Source organism: Rhipicephalus sanguineus, chromosome 1, assembly GCF_013339695.2.
Source record: "Rhipicephalus sanguineus isolate Rsan-2018 chromosome 1, BIME_Rsan_1.4, whole genome shotgun sequence".
NCBI lineage: Eukaryota > Metazoa > Arthropoda > Arachnida > Ixodida > Ixodidae > Rhipicephalus > Rhipicephalus sanguineus.
Window position 1 is genome coordinate 231,859,101 of NC_051176.1, and position 24,737 is coordinate 231,883,837.

At 48.4% G+C, this 24,737-nt stretch overlaps 2 protein-coding genes across 2 annotated transcripts in view; one reads left to right on the plus strand and one right to left on the minus strand.

Annotated features, from left to right (window-relative positions):
- Positions 1 to 1,484: 1,484 nt before the first annotated feature.
- LOC119374389 (zinc finger protein 208-like) lies at positions 1,485 to 9,861 on the minus strand. Its single transcript, XM_037644478.2, is given in 5 exon segments — positions 1,485 to 5,728; positions 5,730 to 6,900; positions 6,903 to 9,445; positions 9,504 to 9,553; positions 9,843 to 9,861. Coding segments are annotated over 3 exon segments (6,408 nt in total). The 5' UTR covers positions 9,310 to 9,445; positions 9,504 to 9,553; positions 9,843 to 9,861; the 3' UTR covers positions 1,485 to 2,898.
- Positions 9,862 to 10,101: 240 nt separating this feature from the next.
- The window catches only part of LOC119374427 (queuosine salvage protein), a 63,767-nt gene continuing 49,131 nt past the window's right edge, over positions 10,102 to 24,737 (plus strand). Inside the window, exon 1 of the mRNA XM_037644519.2 lies at positions 10,102 to 10,318. Coding sequence (XP_037500447.1) covers positions 10,213 to 10,318 — 106 coding nt within the window. The 5' untranslated portion in view covers positions 10,102 to 10,212. The remainder of the gene's footprint in view (positions 10,319 to 24,737) is intronic.

The window sequence follows — 24,737 nt, forward strand, 5'->3', positions numbered from 1 at the left end:
CCATTGCTGTCTTAAGAGCACAACGGCAGCAAAACATTACTGCATTCTTCACAAGATCCTAAAGCATAAATTCACATGTAAATGAGCAGAATGATAAATAAATGGGATGAAATTTAATTTGCACACGTGATGTTTCCTTCAGCTTGTGATAATAAGCTACAACCTAGCTGTTTCAGTTCAGCGAACTTCCACTTTAACAAACTTTTTCCTAAGGACACTTAAAGTGAAGTTTCACTGTACTTGTTTCCAGCACAAAATACATATCACGAAATGGGGTCAAACAAAGTACTTCACTCACAGTCTCTATCTCCCCTTTTCACTGTATATATTCCACACCAGAAACGGGTAGACAAAGTAACTCAAAATAGTTGTCTACTCAAATCCTTAGCCATTATTAGAATCCAGAATTGCAACAAATGTGCAAAAAAATGCAGGCTACCAACCCACTTGTTTTGAACTGTCATGCACTTAACAACCCTGCAGTCCCAAGAACCAATGACAACCTTTTAGCCATCTTTTCTTTTGATCGATTCATGAAAGTTTACATGGGTTCAAAATGCATCAGACCATCTGATATGTAGTGAGCAGATCCTTACGCACCCTGCAGTTAAGCTGGATTGTATGAAAGCAACATGCTTAAAAGGGGCATTGTAAATGTCCCAACACGTCAAGAAAATGTATTTTGATCTATAGACGTGCTGCTGCAAACATGCAAGCTAAATATTATTCTGCTGAATGCAGTAGAGAACAAGGTCACACCCAACAGAGCATGTGCAGCCTCGTGCAGCTTCCCAAACCTACCTAGTGTCCCACATTAGGATATGCCCGCGATGATGCAACATGGAGTGTGATGGCCCTTAGATGTCAGCCATTGAGCACATGCGTGCATACCCTTCCAGATTTTCTAGGAAGTGAGGGAGTCCCAGTTAACTCCAGCGTTAGAAGAAAAACTCCAGGAAAATTCCAAGAAAAAAACTGAGCAATTTGCAAGCCATTGCTACCAGTACCACCGCAGTCGAGGGGTAATGGGGAAAGTAAACATTGCACTCGTACTTTTATATCCACGTATATGTTAGCTTTCCCTGAAATGTACCAAACATATACATTAAAAGGCACCCCACGAGTTCTAGCAATCTCTCAGTTCTGAGAAAAAATGTTAAGCTTTTTTTTTTTAATGATTCAACACAAAGCATAAAAGATGGATTTTTCACATTCTCTTTCATGAACTGTGAAATTACACAGTGCAGTGCCTTTTGCTATCAAAATCACGAACTGTAATGGGAGACATGCATCACTTTCATACTGACCATTTACCACTGCAAGTAGGAGCAATGGCAATGTGACCAGCTGGCAAGTGCTTGCACCATCTAATTTCTTCCATCGTCTGAGACTCGTGAAATGAGACAGTGCATGCAGCCTACAAGCCGATTAGAAAAAAAAAAAAAAAAAAAAGAAATCAAGCAATAGTCTCGGGCACAGAAAAGTATAAAGCAAGAAGTCTGATGTCTTTATTGTCAACAGCCAAGCACAATTAAAGTTCTTTCTCTCTACAGACTTTTTTGGTCTCCACACAAAATTTGGTTGAACTAGCAATCGCTTAATATTGAGCCCCTTGGAAGTGGCACAACACTCTCACAATTCACTCAACCATTGAGGTTCGGTATCGATCCACAATTACAATTGACCTGAGCTTGTGACGATTTCGGAACAAAATGTGCCGCTTTTTTCAGCGTTTTTTTTTTTTTTTGCACAAACTATATGCAGATCACGCAACACAAGGGAACTGCGGCTGCAGCAAATAAATGGTCCATGTGTTCTTCCCCCCTTCCCCAATACGTGCCATAACACACAGGTATACACTTGAACTTGCAGTGTTGACACAACTATACACACAGTGCATGAATGATGCATGAACCTGAAACAACTTAGAAGACAAGCAGCTACCAAAGCCAACAGTTCTGCACAACAGTAATGATAAATAAAAAACAAAGGAAAGGGGAGGTCACTCTGGGTGAAAACCACACATTCAATCATACACTGCAGCAACATGTGCACTCTGACATACCCACAACCACAAGTTTTATACGATAGTCCAGTTACTACATACCAGGTATGAACTTGACTAGGAAAAAAAAAAAAGCTTGCAAGCTCAAGGGACTGAGGACCACAGTCATACACTGATCTCTCTTGCTACAAATGTGTAATCATTTTACAGCACAGCACAATTTGAAGAGCTTAATTACAAAGATAAATAACCATACACTGCAACTTCTTTATAAATGGGCAAAACATATCAGTTAACCAAAAACAATGCAAAACACAACAATTAACCAATTGCCATACAGTGCAAAATTCTATAACTGCTAATAATAATCATTATATAAAGGCAACTAAGCATGTAAACATGTATATAAAAGGGCACAAAAAGAGTTGATAAATACAAAAGGTGCAGCTAGCATTGTACACTATTAATACACCAAGCAGACTGACAGTAGAACTGCTAAAAAATGCAGCAGGTAGTTTTTCTTTTATATAGTCATATGTATGTATATATATGTGTATATAATATATATATATATATAAAAAGGCCTTAGGTGTTTCCATCAAGTGGGCAATAAAAATCTATTGCTGCCATAGCCAAATGACAGCACCGGAGACATTAGAACCACAACACTGTGCAGCCAAAAGTGATCCCGAACTACAATAATAAATGTAAAAGGGGACTGGTGCACGTAAAGACAGCAACTTAAATGATAAATGGTCTGTACATTGGAAAAAAAATACACAACAAAAAAGAAAACTTGCTAGTGGGAACGTTACCTGAACTTTCACTCAAAAAACACAGCAAAATACTGTGACATAGTATATGTTTTCAGTAGTACCACTTCTGCAGCGATATCACACTGCCACATCAAGCATGCCTGAAACACTGTCAACATCAGAGGAACAGCCACCTTTGTCACTGTGCTCAGGAAAAAGTTCCAAGTCAACAGGAGCACCTTGTACTGCTGCATCAGTTAGCCTGTCACCTTGGTCAGGCTCCTGAACTACAATGCTATGCTGAAGCACAGTAGGTGACTGCATTTCAAATACGTCCTGCGGTACAAGCACAGTCTCATCACCAGAATCTGTTTTGATAGTAGGTAGTGAGGAACCAATTTCAATTTCCACTACGTCGTCTTGCACTATGCAGGCAGCTACATCAGCTTCAGATTGAAGTTTATCCATTTCGTCAGCTTCTGGTCCTTCCCCAGCACAGCCATGTCCTCCACCAAGTTCAATCTCAACAGCTTCCGATTCTTCCCTTACTTCCAGACAACTAGATTCTCTGTTTGTGAGGCCCAAGCCTGGAAGATCACACAAAACCTGAGCCGATTCCTCATCTTCTGCCCTGCTATCTTCTTCATCAAAACAGGAGCTATCTTCATGAGCATTTAAGTTGACATCTTCACAAGGGCTCAATGGAATATAATTTTGCTTAGAGCCATTTTGCACAGCACTGGGTCCAGAAAAATCATCACATTCACTTTGCGTTTCACACGGGCTGTTCTCCTCAGGCTGTAAATTGTACCTTGAATCTTCAAAACCACACTCGTCCAACTCTATATTGATGGGCGAATTTGACAGGACAGATTCTTCTGAACCAATGCATAGATGACCACTAGCACCTTCTCCTGCACTGTCTTGGAAACCAGTAAGGCTGGAGGAGCAACCAGTCCTGCTACTTTCAAGTTCCTTTACATTGCAGGAACTGTTTCCATCAGATGCTATGTCCATTTTCAAGACCTCTTTCAGGCATTCATCAGTAACAGCAGCTGAGGCTTCTGAATCATCTAGGATGTCTGCAGTTGAAAGCTGACTGTTCTGCTCTATACTGTGCAGTAATGTGTCCTTACACTCTGCAGCCATTTCACATTCACCTGCTTCACTTAAATCCAAGAACTCCCTGTCCTCAGGATGCTTAACAGCTTTCAGCACAGGGTCTGTGCCTGCAACAAGAGCTCCACGGTCAGCAGAATCAACAGTTTCACATTCGACATCAGTAACATCTGGATCCTCAACAATTGCCTCACAGTACACATCCTTTTCATCTTCCATGTCTTCATACTCGATGGCATCAGGATTGCAAATACGATTAAAGAGGTCTTGTGCACTTTCTCCATCTTCTTTGCATTCAGTTTCGCTTTCACTTTTGTGTTCTGTATGCGCAGCTTCAACTTCTTCAATTTCGTTCAGCTGTTTGGTGCCATCCAAGACAACAATGTTGACTACTTGAGTCTTACAACCAGGAGGCATTTCTTCTTTTGAGTCATTGAGTACAACAACACTGCTCACCAAGTCCTCAAGTGTTTCCTTGCTTGCCAGAACTACGTCATCTACCTCTTGCTTAACAGGTACCCCAACTGGAGGCTCAAGATCCTTATTATTCAAGCGTAGTTCAGGAGAGCTGGACACTGTTGATGATGAACTTGATGAGGATGTTGGTGTTGATGAAGTGGGGCTTGATGGTGTTGCATCATCTTCACCAGCATCATCACAGTCATCAAGTTTCGGACAATAATTATCATCTCCGTCATCTCGAAATAGCAATGTCCTGGTGCCATCACTGGCCGTACTCCAAATTTCCAACGAATCACACTTCATGTATGCCTGTGGCTTGTAGTGGCGCATCGGCTGAAAATGACACCTTGCATGGTCCCTCAGAGTTGACATATGCACAGAACGATAGTCACAGAAGGTACAGCACATTCCCTCTGAAGTGCCGTGACGCTGAAGGTGATTCACAACGGTCTCACGTCGATGGAATGCATATGGGCATCGGCTGCAGATGTAAACACGTTTCTCTTCAACAGGTGCTGGTGCAGGAGCAATTGTTGCACTTTCTGATGGAGATGCAGCAGGGCTGGGCTCGGCACCTTTCTCAGATGGCTGGGGTGTGCTTGTAACCACAGGTGGTGTAGGAGACTTCGTTCTTGTATTCTCAGATTCAGGCACAAGAACTTCATGAAGCTTGCGATGCTTAACGAGGTTTGCTGCGAACTTGACTGAATAGTCACAGTGCGAACAACGAAATCGTTCATTGCGTCCATGGAGGGTAAGGTGACTTTGAAAGCGATTGTATTTTGAAAATGATGCAGGGCACTTGTCACATCGGAACATCTTGGGAGGCTGTTTCTGCTTCAATGCACCTCGGTAGTGAAGGTGTGTGTGTGCATTGACATTGGCTGCACTGTTCGCAGCATAGTTGCAGAAGTGGCAGGCGTACACACCTGGGCTACCGTGTAGACTAATGTGGTATTCAAGTGTAGTAGCCTTCTGAAAGGCTGCAGGGCAACGAGTGCAGCGGTGCAGTTGGACTCCCAAGCCCTGAGAACCAGCATCCACAAAGGCACGCGTCTCGGCCTTCTCCAGAAGTAACATTTGATCTGCAGCGACTGGCGGCAAAGCAGCTGGCACCTCAGGCTCAATGTGCTGACTGCGATCTTGGTTACGAATCTCAGCCAACGTAAAGCCGTTCTGGCGTTCTGCGTATTCTGGTGTGTGGACAAGAAGGTGCTTGTGCAGATGAGGCTTGTGTCTGGCTCTGTAATCACACAAGTGGCATGGATAGAGATGAGCAGAGTTGTGGTATGTCTTATGTGTGTCCAAATCGGTATGGCTCTTGAACATGGCAGGACACTTCTCACAAAAGTAGCTAAATATCTTTTTGCGTGGTGCCACCTTCAGCTTGTCCTTCAACTGCTGTGAACTCTGACCTTTGCACTGCTGCAGCTGTTGACTCTGGAGCAGACTTTTTGGCAACAGCTGGCCTGGGAGGCAGTGCATTCAGATTTTCACAGAATGTCTTCATTCTGTTCAAGTCCAAGGACGGGTTGTCCGCTTTGTGCAGTTTCATATGGCTGGCGAGAACTCCAGTGTTGTTGCATCGATAGCTGCAAAGAACACACTGGAATTTGGCTCCCTTTGATGCAGTGTGCATACGTTCATGAATCTTCACATTAGCCCTGCGCTTATTGGTTAGAGGACAGAACCGACACTTGAACATGCGATGTGCTGTGCCATTCACTATTGTTGTCATTGCTTGGATGCCACCACTGTATGACGCTCCATCCAAAGTTGTTCCATCAGCAGACTTGTGTATCTTTTGGTGCTGGGCCATAAGGTGACTGTGGGTTGACCAATAATTGCAGTGAGTGCACTTGTGGGGAGCATTCTTGTTGGGTCGATGAAACTGCTTGTGGTACAGGTACTGCGTTTTGTTGTCGGACGTGTACGGGCAATGCTCGCATGAATGTTTCTTCGCATCTGTCTTCACAGGTGAACGAGGAAGTGCTTCCATGACTGGCTTCTGCTCTGTACTATGAAGTTTCATGTGACGTGACAATGTCTTCTTTACATTAGCATAGTATGGGCAGTACTTGCATTTGAAAACGGCCCCTTCTCTCGGCACATGCTGTTTCATATGGAACTCCATGTGGCACACTTTAGAGCATCGATAAGGGCACATAGTGCACTTCAAATTCTTTTGTTCTGCACTTGGTGGTGCAGGTGGTGGGGCAGGCTCTTCTTCTTCTTTCAAGCGAAACATAATGCCGTCCTCCACAAATGAAACTTTGTTTTCTATGTCTTTAGGGCCGGTGTTGTGCCGATGCCTCACATGCATTAGAACAATGTGGTACCACTTTGAAACGAAGCTACAAAGGCGGCAACGATAAGGTTTCACTGATGTATGAGTGCCTAAATGAGCAATAACCACTTTGCGATCACTGTGAGTAAAGCTGCAGTGGCCACAACATAAAAGTTGTTGGTGTCCACTAGTGTCAGGTAGAGGGCCAGCCAGGTCATCCTGGTAATCTTGGTCACCATACAATATGTCAGGTGTCACCACAATGTTCTCAGTTTCATCAGGGCGGATCAGTTGCATTCTTCTGAACTAGGCTTCGGAGGTGGTGTAGACTGAAGAACTTTATCACCTTTTGCAGATTCTTCCACATCCACAAGATGAACCTTGTACTTGGCATAATTCTTAAACCCAGTTTCATCCATGACCACGAGTTCAGCCTTCTTGTGCTTGAAGTCATTGGCAGACTTTGATTTGATGTGCTTGTTAACATCCCATTGCCAATTTGAGCGATAGTTGCAAGCTGAGCACATGAATGGTCTTTTGTTGAGGTGCTGTATCATGTGCACATGAAATCGCGAAGCTGTGCGAGTCAGAAACGAACACTGAGGGCACTTATACTTCTGAACAATCCTGGGCACTCCTGAAGCAGCCTGGTATGAACACTGATTTTCAATAGGTTTTCCAGCAAACTTCCCAGCCATAGCTCCACTGTCCTTGCTGCCAGATGCTTCTGAACCCTTTGAGTCATAATCATGGTCAGCATTTTTTGGCTGTGACAGCAAAAATCGCAACACATGGCTGGACTTAGCCTGTTCCACATCTCCACTGGGGCTGTCAGCTGCTCCAGTATTCTCCTTGTGCATACGGAAAACATGGCGTGTCATGTCACCTTTCCAACGACTTGTGTAAGAACAGTAGGTGCACTTGAAGGGTTTTAAGTTTCCGTGGACCAACTCATGTTTTCTCAGTTCTGAAATCCAACGTGTGGTATAGCCACAACGTTGGCAGGTATGCATAGGCTGCTTGCTCTTTATAGAGATGTCAAGGGCTTGAGTAGAACCTGAATAGCTAGCTCGAGCTGTGGAATCATCAGTTTTTCCCAATTCAATAATGATGGGTGCACTTGTTGTACCAGGACTGGCATCAGTGTTCTTCTCAGATGGTTCTTCCTGGTGGTCAAGCATTACATGCTGCTCAAGGTGGTCTAGCTGGTCAAAGCGAATGTGACAAAGAGGGCATCCGTGTTTCTTATTCATTTTAAAATGAGTTGCCTCGTGTCTCTTGAGCTCAGATGGCCACAAAACTTGCTGAGGACAGTATCGACACTTGCGCATTGCCCCTTCACTTGTCTCAACAACAGCAGTGTCACCAGTTCGTTTCAGAGTCATTCTGAGCGGTGGTGGTGGTGGTGAAGCAGAGTCTTCTCCAGCATCTTCATCGATCATGAGTCTGTCATCATCATCATCTACATTTTCATGTTCAGTATTTTCTCCTTCACTAGCTGAAGTATCTTTTAAAAGTTCATTATGATGATGCAAGCAATGGGCAGTGAGGCTTTTACGAGACATTGTCATGAAGCCACACTTGTTGCAGCGGAACTCCCCATCTGAAGTGTGGTACTTAAGGTGCCTGTCCATGTTCCATTTGTAGCAAGTCTGAAAGTTGCAGAACTGGCACTTGATCTTCGGCAAACTGTGAAAACGCAAATGGCGAGTATAACGACCTTTCTCATGACACACATAGCCACACTGCTGACAACGGTAGAACCTTCGCTTTAAATGCACAGTCTTTTCATGTTCATCCACATGAACTTTGCTCCTGGCATGGAAGTTACAGCTGCTGCATTTGAAGAGCTTCTCTTGGATGTGCACCCTGACTTCAGTTGCAAGAGCTTGCGGTGCCACTGGTGCCACTGTCTTGACAACACGCCTTTGATTTTCACTGTTCATCTCTTCCTTGTGGACAATGTTGCAATGTCTCTGGAGTTTCTGCGGCTGTTTAGATGCATACTCACAAAAGGGGCAGTCATGGATGCTTATTCGATCGCCATGGACATCTTTCCTATGGCTGAGAAACTCTCTTGGCCACTTGGTTACCAAATCACATTCAGAACATGTGTAGGTTCGCCTTCCAGTACGGCCCTTCTTGTTGGATGCAGGTGGTGAACTCTCACGTGGCCTTTTCCTCAACTGTCCAACACCTTCACTCTGTTCTTCAGATGCGCCATTTTCTGAATGCGCTTCATCTGTGACATCACCAGTGACCACTTCTGGCATAAAATCATTCTCAGGTACTTGTTCTAAAGCTGCATGGGCATTTTCTCCGTCCCCCATGTTCACTTTTGCAGCAAATTTTGCATACCGTATTCTCTTAGCTTCTAGCTTCCTCAGAAGCACATCCAAAAACTGTGGGTGTTCATTTGAGGTATGTGCTACAAGCTCATCTTGGTTGTCACACAACTGGCCACACATCTCGCATACATTGGCACTATTGAGCTTGTGAATGCTTCGCCTGTGCCGGTAAAAGTTGGCCTGGTAGCGAGTAACAAATGCACACAGGCTGCACCGATAAACGCGGGTGCTATGGTTTAAGGCTACATGATTGGCCAAGTGCTTCCTGTTCTTGCCAACAAATGTGCAGCTCTCACACCTGTAATTAGGCATGATGAGAAATCCAGGCTTCATTCTGTTGGCTGTTCTATCTCCAACCACGGCAATATAGGAACATGCAGTCAACTTCACTGTTGGTGTGGCCAGGCTTGCGCTTCACAAAACAACAGTCACCAAGACAAGTCTTTGTACAGCTGAGTTCTTGACAGGCCTGAAAAAGCAGTAAGCACATATGATATATGCTAATTACACGTAATACACAGACTTACAGGTAATCACCTCAGATAAGCTCCATAGTCCAGCTAGCCTTGAATATGCACTGAAAGAAAAAAAAATTTAATGTCAAAAGGAGTCGCATGACAACGGCAAGCAAAGACAGCGCCATCCACAGTTCACGCAAGCCACAAGGCAAGAACTACAGTGTTTACGTATCAGAGCACGGACCCACTCATTAAGCACGGCAGTTCAGCGGGCAATGGCCGTAAAGTGCGGTCCGCCAGGCAGCGGATGAGCCTATTGATCCCCGCGATGTGGTCATGGACGTACGCCTCTTGTACCATACAGACACGGACAGACGACAACACGCGCACGGTGGAGCCACTCCGTACTTGGCTGTCCCTGTCGGAGTAAACGCTGAATTGCTCCGTCCCACTTCCGCGCACGTTCCCTGCATCGACGGCTTATTATTGAGAAGCAAACACGCTTCTCGTGTCCAGCGTCGTCTGTGCAAGCGCCTGCTACAGCAAAACGCTACCCGGCGGATCGCCATCGCCGGGAGCGACAGGAAAATAGAAAAACAAAGAAAAACTGGCTGCGTGCACAGTGTTGCCCACCGCGGCGCTGGGCCGCTCTTGCAGATGCACGAAGGTGGATTCCCTGCTTCGAAGTGTCTGCGCTGACAAGTTCTCGCTGCCGATTATAACGAGCAACGCTTCCACTGCGGATACACAAGCAACGAGAACGCGCCTACAGCCTTCGATGCGGCCAAACTGCATGTCGGTGTCATTCGGCGGCCCTCCCAACATGGTTCCTCTTCCAACGCGAAGATCGGACGCGATGAGACGTCCTCTGGTACGCGGAACTGGTGGGTACCACAGCTACACGGTGACGCGGACATACAGTTGTTACGCAACAGCTCTCATTTGGCGTTCTTAGCGATGCGTTATTAATTAATAAGCCCGCTTACCTGCACGGCTTCGACGTCGATGCGAGCAGCAGCGAGTCTCTTTGTAGCGGGGCAGACAAGGCTGGGGCGCCATGTTGGCCTTTGCCAACACTGCAAGAGCCCTCGGCACCTCTCGGACGGCCTAAGTGATCTTCCCTTGTTGCTCAAAGACAGTCGCAAGGCGTATATTCCAGCTGCCGAGCAGGCAGAATTGCTTTACAGGCGACAGTTTCGCTAGCCGCCGTCCGTACGAGGACACGGTGAGGGCCCGGCCGCACTCCGCTCCGTGCGCTGCCGATCTGCTAGTCCGTCTGCAGCTCTGGCAGGATCACGTGATGCTTCTCCTGGTCAGCCCTGCTGCTGCTCCGTGTGTGGCTCTGCCAGACGTGGGCCATGTGGGGTTCTCCTCTCGTTTCTATGTCCTCGCGCTGATGTCGCTTGCTTGATGCGCGTTCTCCGGTGTTTTCATCAGTGGTCAATATCTCCTGTATATAAGCGTTGACCCTGGGTTGCGTAGTCGCGTACTGCTGATGCTTCAGAAGGCCGTCAAGACATTCGGTTATCATTGATGTCCGTGCTGCCGATTGCTGCATGAAGGATTTCAATAGAAGGCGAAAGCAGTTGTGTAGATTAATAGTGTTTGCAAACATGCAATTTTTTTTACAGTGACAGATGAGTATGATTTCTGTAATGACCTGTCAGAGTTACTGCTGCTTCATGGTTACCTTCACACATGACGTCAGTGTGAATTGTCACTTGTGTAAAGTTTAACGTTGTGGGGATAATATTAATTGCATTATTTCTGTTCATAGTTTGCGACCTCATTGGAGTGAATACTGCAAGCATTTAATGTCAGAAGGTCTGCATTTTCAATATTAATCTTTAAAAACTCTCCCGAAGATGTTCTGAAGTTTCTCACTTTTTCTTCCTTTTTTTTTAATCATTGCCTGTAGAGAAAATTCGACCCAATGTTCTAACCTTTCGCACAAAAGTTACGTACAGCTGTAGCGGGAGAGAAGATTGTGTTTTCAGGTGCAGCAGTCGTACATGACCTAAATCTTGTCAGCTCACATATATGTCATATTTGGGAGCTTAATTATTGACGCCGCAGTGACCAGTTCGCATGTATAGTCAAGGGTGGGTACAGGATTTTGTGGATGGGGGTGGGAGGCTATTTATGGGAAGTCTGGCGCCTACAGCTGAGCATGGGCGTCAGCGCCCATACTCAGTTTATAAATTGAAAAATTAAGGGGGTAAAGACATCCAGGACCCTCTGGATACGCCCGTGTGCACAGCGATCAAACCCTTGCAGCTGGCACAGTTGAAATCACCGAAAGTCTTTTCATTTTTAACATCACTTGGTTTAACTTTTTGTCATCACATTGTCGTGGTCCCACACGTAACATACGTGAAGGATGGCCGATTCCAAGCAGACAATACGCGTAAACTCGTGTTTCCTGCAGTACCTGTCCTTGCTGTAGCGGTGCTTTCTCGATCATTAGAGTTGTCTACTGCGCCGCATTTTTGGGATATGGAAGCTTTGTATCAGCTTGTTAGTGTTTACCACGTCATAACTACGGTTGGCAATTTCCGAAACCGTCACTCGTGACAGGCTGCGGCTTAATAGAGACCGGCTGGAGTGCTCTTCGCCAGAGAATTTTTCCATTTTTGCCGCACCTACAGAAAAGTATATTTACTGCAGGATCTGGATCATTCCGTAATGGGAGAGTAGGTTCACAAGCATATTGTGTGGCATCCTTCGTTCATCGGTCAAAACGGATCCCCTTGAGTCTCTGCTAGAAATCCTAGTTTTCCGCCGTCGACCACTCCCTGTGCTTAGCCGCCGTTTATTTTCAGCTCTGCGGCCCTCGCTTCTCCTGTCCCCTCAGGGGGAAGGACGCCAAGAAACTTGGTCGTCGTTATTTGTTCGCCGAACTTTCTACCTTCTGTAGAGTCGGTGCGGCTGCTGCAGCGTTTACTCTAGTCTCAAGACCACTCGACGAACGGAACCTTTGCCACCCTACAATTTTTCCGAATGAAAAATTTTGACGTTATTTGGCACGTCTGTACACAACACATGCGCAACACGGTTTATAGGTGAGCGCGTGTTAATCGAGGGGTTTGCGCTTCTGCTGCGCGTTTGATGCTGGTCGCGGATGGGGACCGTGGTGGGCGCGGTTTTAAAAACTTCAACGCGTCTCCGGACAGGCGGAAAACTACGGAAGGGTTTTGCGCTTCGGCTGCTGTAGGAGCGGCTGAAAGTTACGGCAGTTGGGGAGGGGGTCACCTGCGCCCCTCCCGGCATTCGCTGTCGCTCTCCTTCCTCGCTGCGGGCGGCGCGTTCGATAGCGGCCAGATGGATGGAATGGGTGCTGATGGCAAGGACGCCTATCTTATCAGGCGCGAGGCGTTTCCTTCACTTTCATGAAATGTCCGACGCAGCGAATTGCCTGTCATGGTGATGGCAGTGCTCGTCCGAAGCAGCCGCCCTTTTGGTGCGCGGACCATGCATGTCTGCATGCAAACGTGGCGGACCGCTCGCTGCCTACGTTGACAGCGGTGCGGAAGCGCCATGTCGCACTGTTGTTGGGATAGAGCTGCACCAGCGGTTACGTTGGGCTCAGCCGTGCACAGCGCCCGTCAGCCCGCCGCGCTCCCATTGGCGTCGGCAAGTGTCGCGCAGCTGTGCCCATTTCACTGCAGTGACGCGCGCTTGTCCACTTTTCTTTATCGTTGTAGATAAAAGGACCTATAATCGGATGCTGCAGCACCCGGGTACCTCTGGTCCGTGCAGCGAGTACGGCTGCCTTAAAACAAGAATATCCATCTTGGCATATTTGGCAGCACTTAAGCGGCGTGACCACGTTTAGGGCCTCGATCGTGCGCCTCTGTTCCGTGCACCGTTTCTCACGGCCTGATGGACGCATGGCGTTGTTCGTATTTTCTTACCGCGGCTCTTTGTCGCGCATTTTTTTTTTTTTTATTGCCAAACTATTCACCTCCTTTAGAAAATGCTACGCGGTGCCGGTGTGTTTGTGGTTTTCTTGACGCGCTACAAAGAACAAGACTTTGATAGAGTACTTGTTCGGAAATAGCTATTTGTTGCTATGCGTAGGATTAGCGAGCGTTCGAGAGGCCTCATCAGTGGAAATGCGGCTTGCGGTCATGTGCGCCACATGAGGTTGAAATTCGTGTTCATCCTGCATATCAAAGTCGGGATGGTTTGTTGTTAAGACGCCCAGTGTCCACATTCGCGACATTGCAGTACTACACGCTGCATCCACGGGGCGAAAACTTTCTCGCCTTGGGTGGGATCCCTTTGCAGCAAATAAATAAAACGCGTTTGAGACGGTTACACGCGCGTGTTCGTTCTAGAATTACTGCTTGTTTTGTGTAGTCGTAAGTAAGCATATATGGTGGGAACTCGTGGCTGTTGGAGGCTGTAGCCACCCCTCCTCCCTCCCTCGTTGGCCCTTGCTCGCGTGCCTTGCAGCATATTATTCCAAATACTGTTACCAGAATGCCGAGGAGTGTTGCGTGCCGTGAAAATTACTTTTCCGCTATTGTTCATGAACATGAAGTTGCCGACCGGCTCCGCCGTACAGCGTGGGCAAGCTCTGCGCCGTGTCACGGCCCGCTCGCGACATTCCGGCCGGTCGATAGCAGTGGGCCGCCATCGCACGATGTGGTTGGGCCAAACGAGGGGCAACTAGAGCTGCTGCTGCGCCGGCGGGCAGCTTCCGTGCCGTCTGCTCGGCGCTCGAAAGAGGAAGCAGGCGGCGTCCTTGAGCCAGATGATCTGCCGCACGCGCCGCGCTGCTGCCTCCCACCTGGCTTCGGGGAGGGAGGCAGCCGCCATGGCCGCCATCTTGAAATAGCGGAGGCTTTTCGCTCTTCTGCGCTTGGCCATTGCACGGCGGAGCTCTGGGCTTTCAGCGTCGCTCGCGCGTTAGCGATGCTGCGACACTGAAGAGGCGCGACTTGCTGTTGTGGCAGCAGCAAACATAATGACATCGTGCTGTTCTTTCTTTTTTAAACGCCACATTTCCCTTGCATTTTCTGCGACACTGCCAAGCAGGGGCGGCGCCTGCGGGGGCCAGCAGCCCCCCCCCCCCCCCCTAAAGTTTCGCCTGCCCCACCTTTGCCCCCCAAAACATTGTCAAAACACATAAGTTCCTTGCCTCCCTGCCCCCCTCCCCTTGAAGGAACTCACTTTTCGGGGGTGCGTCAATATCCTGGCCACTGCAGTGGCTTACGCAAGCGATTGGGTGGCGTACAGAACCCCCTCCTTCCCTTGCCAGGAATGCCATCTGTACGTATGTACAAAAATAATAGGGTACCCCTCTACCGAAATGAGATTTCGGCTACTCCACTGGGTGAAGGCGTAAGGTATTATTGCAGAAAAAAGCGCCGTAGCCTCCCAGCTGCCGCGGCGAACTCAGTGAGTCTTTAGAAAGGCCGCAAGGACAATGATGAAATTGCTTACCCCTATTCCGTGTTAGCTCACTCTTCTCGGCCAGTGGCCAGCGATTGTACAAAGAGAGCCAACTAAAGGTGCAAGTCGTAGGCTCTCAGCAAACACGCCCTGTTATAAACTTCGTAACCGTGGGTACTAATTAGTGTACGAGTCCTGAAGCTAAAACTTCCTTTTATTTTGGTGTTTGAGCAAGCTGGTGGGTTGATGTAGCGTAAAGTAGACTAGCGAAAGTGTATACGATAAAAGAAAGGGATCGCCATTGCGCGAGATGTTCAGTAAGGATTCGTCCGGGGAATGCAAGAACACACGTGTGCACTTCAGGTGCACGTTTTAGAGCCCCCCCCCCCCTATATCGTGCCTCATAACATTGTAGTTTTGGATCGTAAAACCACAGAAATTATTATTGCTATTACTAGGATTCTTCGGTACACAAGCGTCTCGATGAGTTTAAAAGAACTCGTGTTAAGCAGGATCTCACTGGCCTTCGTGTATACATATGGACATGATGTCGCCAAAAGTCGACAGCGACTCCAACGGCGCATAAGAACCAAAATTTACCTGGTGAATTTCGCGTTTCTTTTTTCTTTCTTGCGTGCGAGACCTTCACTGGCGGAAAGACTACCTGGTTGGAATGTGTTTACACTGCCAGAGCACGGTACTCGCTTGCGCAAGAGGGAGCGTTCTGAAAGGCTGAAACTGGCTTTCTGTTTTCGTTACTGCGTAGTGGCTACAGTGGGTCCCAGGACTTAGGGACTGAGTAGGAAGCTGGTCGCTGTGATTGTATTGTGATATTAAGTCAAGGAGATGCCGTAACTCGTCTTGGCGTGTATGCTAGCTTCATCTTTGCAAGAATGATAGTGGCTAATACGAGCACTCCTCCTTGTCTGTTACTCTATCCGTCGTCTTTAGCTGAGCTCTCGCCAGTACCCATGACATAACAGTTAGCCCTATCCGCCGCAGTTTTAAGCAATTAGAGAATTGTAGTAAAGATAACGCATAAGTAGACGAGACGTCATATACAGGCGTACAACGGCGAAATGCGTCGTTGTGGTAAAGCTTGACGGAGGATCGTTTGGTTGCGGTTGTTTCTTTAGTTATCCTTTTTTCGCTCGTAGCCCTGCAGATTTTGCATCAATGCGCGCTTGTGCCTCATATTCGCTTTAGCTTTACGGGAAGGTCGTTGCCGTAAGCATTCCAGTATATTTATTGGACACTGTGTGTTGTTAGACTGCTGCATAACCACCGCTATCCAGTTACGTGACACAACTGTCAGGCGTTGCTCATATCTGTCCAAGAAAGAGGTGCGCGCGAGACAGGGGCGTAGCCAGGGGGGGGGTGGGGGGGTTCAACCCCCCCCCCGAAATTTTTCAGTTTTGCTTGCATATATACCACACGCACACATACAAACGCACGCACGAACATACATAAAGTATGGTTGAACCCCCCCCCCCCCCCCGAAAAAAATTTCTGGCTACGCCCCTGGCGCGAGACGCTATGACCTCTCATTGAACGCGGTTTCCCCGCGACATTTCCCCCGGGTGTGGCATATTCATTTCCTTTTATGTCTCCTGGCGCGGTGTGGCGGGAAGTGGCTCCGGGTCCGGCAGCAGTGGCCGCAGCCCCGGCAGGAAACCAGTTTGCGTTCAACCAACGCCTCCTCTAGAAAGATGCCTGCCGCGTGAGCCGAAAACCTCCTGCCCTACCCTTTCCCTCCTTCACCGTTTCTAATGAGGGCAGTAGCTGGCGATCCTGGCGGTGGCCGCTTGCAACACACATTTGCGCATGCGCACATTACACCCCTCGACGTCACCACAACGTCAGCCCCATTGAAAAAATAGGGGAGAACGGGCGCCATCTCTCGACTAGCGACTACAACTCAAGGCAGGACGGCTACAATGGGATAGCCAGCGACGCCGCAGGCATGTTTCTAGAGGAGGCGTTGGTTCAACAAGGCATGGGGGCGGTGGCGGTTGGGATTCAGTGTCGCCGAACGGCGCTAGGTGGGGAGGAAGGGGCCCTCGGTGTTTCACAGCAGGCGCTATGCTGGCCCCGGAGGCCACAGAATGCTACGAGACGCGCCGCTGACGTCAGGTTGCCATGACTACCGGTCCTAGCAGGAATCCCCGCGCCTGAGACAGCGATGACTCCTTCTTCGGCCGCACAATCGATTGGCGAGTGTGTGGCCGCGCAGTGAGGGGCCCGCCGAGACGACGAGGAAGGCGCCCTTTGCTCGGCGCTGACAGCGCGAACACCAGGGGCGACGTTGGCCCCCGTTTTCCGCTGCCCTCCGAAACAAGCTGCACGTACAGGGCGCCCAGTGCGGGCCACCAGTTATCGCCGACTGCGATAACTGACCGCGGCGGGGAGAAAGCGCGATACAAGAAATGGACGCCCGTGGTCCCACGGCCATGGCTTTCGGCATGGCCGTGGGACTACGGATAGTAACAAGCGCGCAGTAGCATATGGCAGCACTAACAAGCCGTACACGCTTTGCGTGGCGGTCATGTGGCTGGCGCGGCAGTCGTCGATCGCGCATCGTTCCAACGTGCGCTGGGAGCGTATTGTTTTCCGTGGTGATTTCGGCATGCATTCATTGGCTGGGTGGCCGCCGCTTCAGCGAGGAGCCGCCCTGGGAGTTACGTAAAAGAGGGTTGATGAAAACGGCCCTATAAATCGCCTGTGTGCATTGCTTGTAAGAGTCGAGACAAGCAGGAAACGCCGTTTCGATGGTATATGAGCTATAGATATCAGCCCTACCTATCCGCTGAACGTCGCAGTTCACATTTACAGCCCATTCGCCGGTAATTCATCAATAGTGTGGTTTATCTTGTATACTCGATCACGTTTCGCCAGTCACCATGGAAACGTTGCGGAAGCATCAAGTCTTAAACCTTTGTCACCGCCCCAAAACGGAAAAATTCCCGAGGCACGGGATCCAAGGTATAGATAGATGGACGATTTAAGCTTCTCGTTATCCGATTTATCCATCCACGAATCATAGCGTGCACTTCCTCTTATGACCACCTCATTTCTCACCTAAATGTGGTGAAGTGCTTGGACATTAACTTTTTTTTCCCGTGATTATTGCGCTCAAATTAGTTTCAGTGGTTAGTTCGTGTTGAGTATACTTTGATGGCGAATTCTGAAACGTATACTTCAGAAAATGTAAGGAGAACCCGCCGCGGCTGTCTGTGGTTATGATGCTCGACTGCTGACCCGAAGGTCGCGGGACCTAATCCCGACCGCGGCGGCCGCATTTACATGGAGGCAAAATGCTAGAGGCCCGTGTGTTTGTATTTCGGTACGCGTTACAGAACCCCGCGGGTGGCCGGAACTTCCGGAGCCCTCCACTGCGGCGTCTCTCATAATCATATCATGGTTTTGGGACGTAAACCCTAACAATTATTAAACTGTAAGGAAGGCTGCATGACAAAAGAAAGCAAAAGAAAAAAGAAAAAAAGCTTGTGCACGTTACGTAAACGGTAAAGAACACAGCAGCTGTTGGGCTCTTTTACAGCTTTCGTTCTCCGAGCTGCACGATGATCGTTGCTGACAGCTTGTCAGGGACGTAGCCAGGACTTTTTTTTTTTTCGGGAAGGGGGGAGGGCTTCACCACCCTTTATGTATGTTCTTGCGTGTATATATACACATACGAATCGCTAAAATCTCGGGGTGGGTAAATTGAACCCCCAGCCCCCCCCCCCCCCCCCTCCCCCGTGGCTACGCCAATGCAGCTTGTGTATTTAACCTGCTCTATTTAACGGTCCGTTGTTTTATGGCCTTCGAGGGGCACCGTAATAGAGGGAACGCGGCGTTGCGTAGGCTCCAAACGGGCACATATACAAACATCGGCGTGCGCACGGGGGAGGGGGGGGGGGCGCCTCCTGAAGGGGAAGGGGCGCAACGTCTGCCCCACACATTGACTTAGTATAGGGAGAGGGAGCGCTGCGATCAACCTTTGCCCCCCCCCCCCCGCGCACGCCTATGCAAACATCCATAGATTTCATTATATACCCCATAGCATACAAAGACATATGCGCGTGGTGTGAGAGCACACCGACGCTATTCCCACGGCTCAGGCCGAAGAGCAAGAATACGAGATTGAGGTGGGAGGCATTGCTGTTCAGCCCTGCCCTCGGTGCTCAGGCTGGTCCAGAGGGCCGAAGGATGGGAAGGGCCAGCTATGCCTTGGAATAGGGGCCCCGCCACACGGCGTTGCCATGTTTTATAGAGTCAACGAAGTATTTTGCGCAAATAAAGTTTTGTTCTTCTTCGACGAATTTCGACCAGTTGGGGCGATTTATGATCCCTACCGCTACATCAAAACAGCACTATCGTTTTTGCATTCCGCGTTAATCGGGACGTTGCCGGTGTTCATACCCACGGCCTTCGTGGTCAACAGCGGAACGCCAGTGACCGTGCTGGATCCCTATGCAGTCTTAGCTTTCGGGGAATCATAATTTACAAAATGTTCGCCATGTACGCTAGTGGCCACAGATATGCCTTGAAGCACGCGTAGGCAGAGTGGTCCAAGTTTCTGACAGGGTGTTAGCAGAGTCCTTCAATATTAGGTTGGAGTTCTGCCGCTTGGTGAGCTCGCTGGCATGTCAATGCGGTATGTGCGCTTGGTATCGGCCTGTATGTCCTGACACCAAAGTTAGGCGTCCGACAAACGCGGTTTCTTCTGTGAGACAAATTCACTCGAAACCTCAATGCATGGCCGCTACGGTGGCTTATCAGTGGAAGAAAGGTGTATACTAGACGTCCTCCAGTACGCTTCCAGCTAAAACAGGCGGCGATGATACAAGTCTCTAGAGTATGTACTCCCTATAGAGTATGTGGTCGTGCCCAGTGTGCGATGTTCCAATTTTTCCGCGTGCAATGTGGCCTGAAGAAGCTGGCGTACGCTGCTGTGCTCACTCGACATTTGTCTTGTGACTCTCTGTGGCTCACACCTCACGCAGGTCTGAAAAGTTCATATCTTTTGTCACTTCAACGTAGAACACGTTACCGCGAATTCACTTGCTCGGTCCTCTCGAACGATGTTGAATGCGCCAATTCTCGTCAGAGGAGCTTGGCCAGTGCTTGTGAAAAAGGTCGGGGAGAATCGGAAGCTGGCGTCGTTGCTTTGAAGTCACTAGATAAACCTAAACAAGACAGATGTTCAGGAGTCGTCGAACGAGCCAATGTTTCGACCAGGGGATTTCTTTTCGTCAGGGCTGCAACTGTCTTAATAACTGATATCCTTCCCACTCTTAAGTAGAGGAGTAGGAAGGTAAGCTTGTGCGCAGAGAAGTGCAACTGAAGGCCTGGAGAATGAGGGCACGATTACATACACCGGTAAGTTTAACTAGACTTGCTTTTGGGCGATTCGGTTGTAGTCCACATAAAGCATTTTAGCCAAGGGGAAAAAAAAAAAGAACTCAGGGGGAAAAGAAGGCAGTGCTCTGATATACCAACTGATATATTGGAAGAAGATACCACAGCAAGAAGACCGCCAGACGCGCGTACATGCAGCGACTACGTCATTAATGGAGTACTGGCACAAAATTTTTACATCTTGTTTATTTCTGCCGCAATAAGTATATAGCCAACGACCCACTTATCATGGCTTGAAACCCCGCTTGCTCGAGCGCGCGACGGTTAATTATTTGGAGACAGTTTTATAGTGCCCAGTCGCAGTTTCACTTTCAAAGAGCGCTGAGTGAGGCGGGACTCAGACTGGTTTCCATGTAAACATAGTGAGCACAACGTGAGCACAAAAAAAAAAAAAAAACGCGTTCACATGAGCACCGCGTTGACGACTCTTTTCAACGAAGGCTCCCTGTTGTAAATACGCGTGACCTCCAAAAAATGCACTGCCGAGGCAAGCACGTCAGCCTTTGTACTCCCGTACAAGCCCATAAAGGAAGTGCCCCCATAAGCGTGCGCAGTGTTCCTCATAAGGGGAGCGAAGGTTCATCGCAGCGCCCCCGCCCCCTTCTTTGGTGACTAGGGCTATAGGCTGATTAGACTATATTGTAGCACTTCATATTTCATAGATGACGCGTGTGTATCCACACAAATATATTCCACAAGTTATCCCGCCTTCAATATTTTGTATCAGTCCTCCTTTAACATGACGTCATGTCAAAAAGCTCAAGTTCACTAATAAAGACATTTACTAACGTGTCTTCTATGCGCACCATCCCCTTCTTAATATATATGATTAGCTTCTGCAGCAGTTCCCGTGCCAACGTATCATTACTTGTGCCTGCAGAATCTTAATCTCGTGAAGCCGCGGTTCGCATTTTTTAAAGGACAGACCACGTTACCGTGCACGGTCATTTTATGCATCTGTCAGCTAAGTAGGTCTTCCCACTTGACAGCGGAATCGCATAGACGACGCCAATAGCGAAGCTCACGTGCCTGTTGTGGCATCCATTCTCGGTTTTTGCTTGGCATGCATGCGCGTTCGTACAGGGCAGCCAGCTTTCGCATGGTGGAAAGAATGCGTTTGTTGGCGACCTTCGAAGAATGTAGGACAACCTGTGAATGTATGGCGGCACTTGAGGTTTCCGCCGTCTTTGGGCGCCGTAGGTCCTTTGTGGCATGGTGCTTTTCACCTTCTTCAAAGGGATCTCGGATACTGCACCCAGGACCACGGAAATGTGAACCCCAGCTTCACGAGATTAAAAATGACACGTTGGGACAGGAACTACTGGATGCATATTGCGCTAACAATAAGGACATGGTGTGTATAAGCGACACATCAGGCCATCTCTCCAACTATATAATTTGAATGTTTTGACATGCCGTTATGTTAATGACGTAGCTACTGCACGCAGTTGCGTTTGGTTGTCTTCCTGGTGTGGTACATTTTCCGGAATAAATCAGTTTTACATTAGCGCCCGCCCTGTGATCTTCACCATCTTAGTTATTTTGTTTCCTTGCGTTAAGAAGCCTTATGGGGAAAGTTTAGTATTATCACATGCCTCATTCATAGTCGCGCCATGGTCATAGGCGTGCGCACGAGAGGGGCAGGGCATTCCAAGAACTGTTTAATAATAATTGTTGGGGTCTAACGTCCCAAAACCACCATAGGGTGTGTCCAGATAAGATCGAACACGAGGTCCCGGTCACCATTCCCGATTGTGATAAAATTTACTGTAGGTCTAGGCATTACACCCAGAACAATGGATTCGCAGTTAGTATTGCGAAAAAAATATTGTTCGCCTGAAAAAAAAAATATATGAATTTTGGCCGCAAAAAACGCTTTTCGGCCAATTTCGCGATTTCTGAATTTTGAGCTCACCTAGGAAAAAAAACGGTGCACTTCTTCGTCACAATATTTATTCCCCTTAAAGAACAAGTGAAATACAATCTTATGAGTCTATTATTTCCCTTTCTTGTCGAAGCACTTTTGAAGAAAAAAATTACAAACTTGGCAAATCGCACAAAATATCTCTATTTCAGGAATTTTATTGCTGCAAGCAAGTTAAAGTGAGGATAATGAAAATCGGTACATATAAACTTTGATACCTTCGCTCTCTTTTAAAATAATTTGCATGGTTTTATCGCGCTCCGTTTTACTCGATAATTGGGCTGAAACGTAAGTGATTTACCAAAAACGCTGAAATTTGGAAATGATTTTCTCAAAAAGGCCATTTTTAATTTTTTTTTAAATCCCTCTGATTGAAGTCAAGGACGTCATCTACCATTGTGCAGAAAAATACGTTGCATTATTTTGGTCGCTAACAAGTTATAGTGCGTCAAATGTGACCATGCCAGCCTAGCGGCCGCGTCGTTTGTTATGGGCTGAAACTCGGATATAAGTTGCTAAAAAATACTTGTACGTAACATAATCACAAATCAGCAGCTCCACACCAACAAATGCGCAGCCCGGTGTCATGGTTAAGCAAGCTTTGTCTTGGGATCAGCCGCTTGACAAACCCGCAGCAGCGGCCGCTCGATGCTGCGGGCACTCACATTACATGAGTACCGCTTCGACTGCGGATGAGCTCCGCTTGCGCGCCAAACTACGCTCAGAGGACAAACGAGAGAAGGAATGCATCACTGTGAAAGTTGAAGGCCGTTAAGTGCCAACAAATCTCATAATAGCAACGAAAACTCTGCCGGCGATTTCCCAGTGAGCGCCTTCAATACAGCACGGATGTATTTTTTTCCCCCTGCTGTTATGCCCGAAGCCGCATAATATCGTGATAAACGTTCGACTTGCGTTGAATATTCTATCTGCGGGCGCCCAACAATACAGTATTGTAAAAGCGGTTCTTTAATGAAGTAATGGACTTGGACACACTTCTTTTCACAGCCGGCTGACACAAGTGTTCTGGCACGAGATGAACAACTGCAGTTTGAGTTGCTCGACCATCGGAAGCACGTATGACAGCTTTCTTTAGATGTCAATGGCTTTCTTTTGTGCCATATGTTGCTCATAGAATGAACCTAATTATATTTAGGCCATCCGAAGAGAGAAAGCAACACATGAGCGCACTACTGGAGGCGCTCACTGGGAAATCGCCGGCAGAGTTTTCGTTGCTATTATGAGATTTGTTGGCACTTAACGGCCTTCAACTTTCACAGTGATGCATTCCTTCTCTCGTTTGTCCTCTGAGCGTAGTTTGGCGCGCAAGCGGAGCTCATCCGCAGTCGAAGCGGTACTCATGTAATGTGAGTGCCCGCAGCATCGAGCGGCCGCTGCTGCGGGTTTGTCAAGCGGCTGATCCCAAGACAAAGCTTGCTTAACCATGACACCGGGCTGCGCATTTGTTGGTGTGGAGCTGCTGATTTGTGATTATGTCACGTACAAGTATTTTTAGCAACTTATATCCGAGTTTCAGCCCATAACGAACGACGCGGCCGCTAGGCTGGCATGGTCACATTTGACGCACTATAGACCCTTTTCATAAATACGCCACCTGACGGTGGGCTTTTCGTCAGTTTCGCTTTGCAAAGGAGCGTGGGATAGCCAGCGCCATCGTGAGGGCATGGGAAGCGAGCCGTCAAATGCGTGAGTGCTGTGATGTTTGTCTTGGCGGCTAGTTCTCCGTGTCATCCGCTGAAATCTCACCGTTTGTGTGCTTGAACGAGCTCTTAGTACTCTCCGTTGGTCTTTCTGAGGTCTTCCGCTGCACAGTGAGCAACATTTTGTACCCTTCAACGGACTGGACGAGCAGTTTGGCTCGACTGCCGCGGTTGCGGGACCGTGACCACAGCCAACTCGCGTGCGCGCCCGGACCGGGAAAGAAAGGCTCGCCGAAGCTACAAACTTCTCACCGAAGGAAAAGAAGGACGTCACTGTCGCGGAACTATGCGACCGCAACCGGTGAAAATCCTGTCTGCCGCAAGCCACACCACGCAACTATTTTCCGGACGCCACGCGTTGGGTATATTTGTATGCAGTGGCGTGCCAGGGGGGGAGGGCACACCGGGCCCGTGCCCCCCTCCGAAAATTTTTTTTGCCATGGCACACAGCACAAATGACACTCGACCACATCTGCCTGTCCGGCCCCCCACTTCAAATCAAGGTTGTTTGAAACCCGCCCCCCCCCCCCCCCCGGTGAAAATCCTGTCTGCCGCAAGCCACACCACGCAACTATTTTCCGGACGCCACGCGTTGGGTATATTTGTATGCAGTGGCGTGCCAGGGGGGGGGGGGGGGGGGAGGGCACACCGGGCCCGTGCCCCCCTCCGAAAATTTTTTTTTGCCATGGCACACAGCACAAATGACACTCGACCACAACTGCCTGTCCGGCCCCCACTTCAAATCAAGGTGGTTTGAAACCCCCCCCCCCCCCCCCCCCCCCGGAAAAAAATTTCTGCCTTTGCCCCTGTTTGTCTATACTAAAAATGTTGACACGT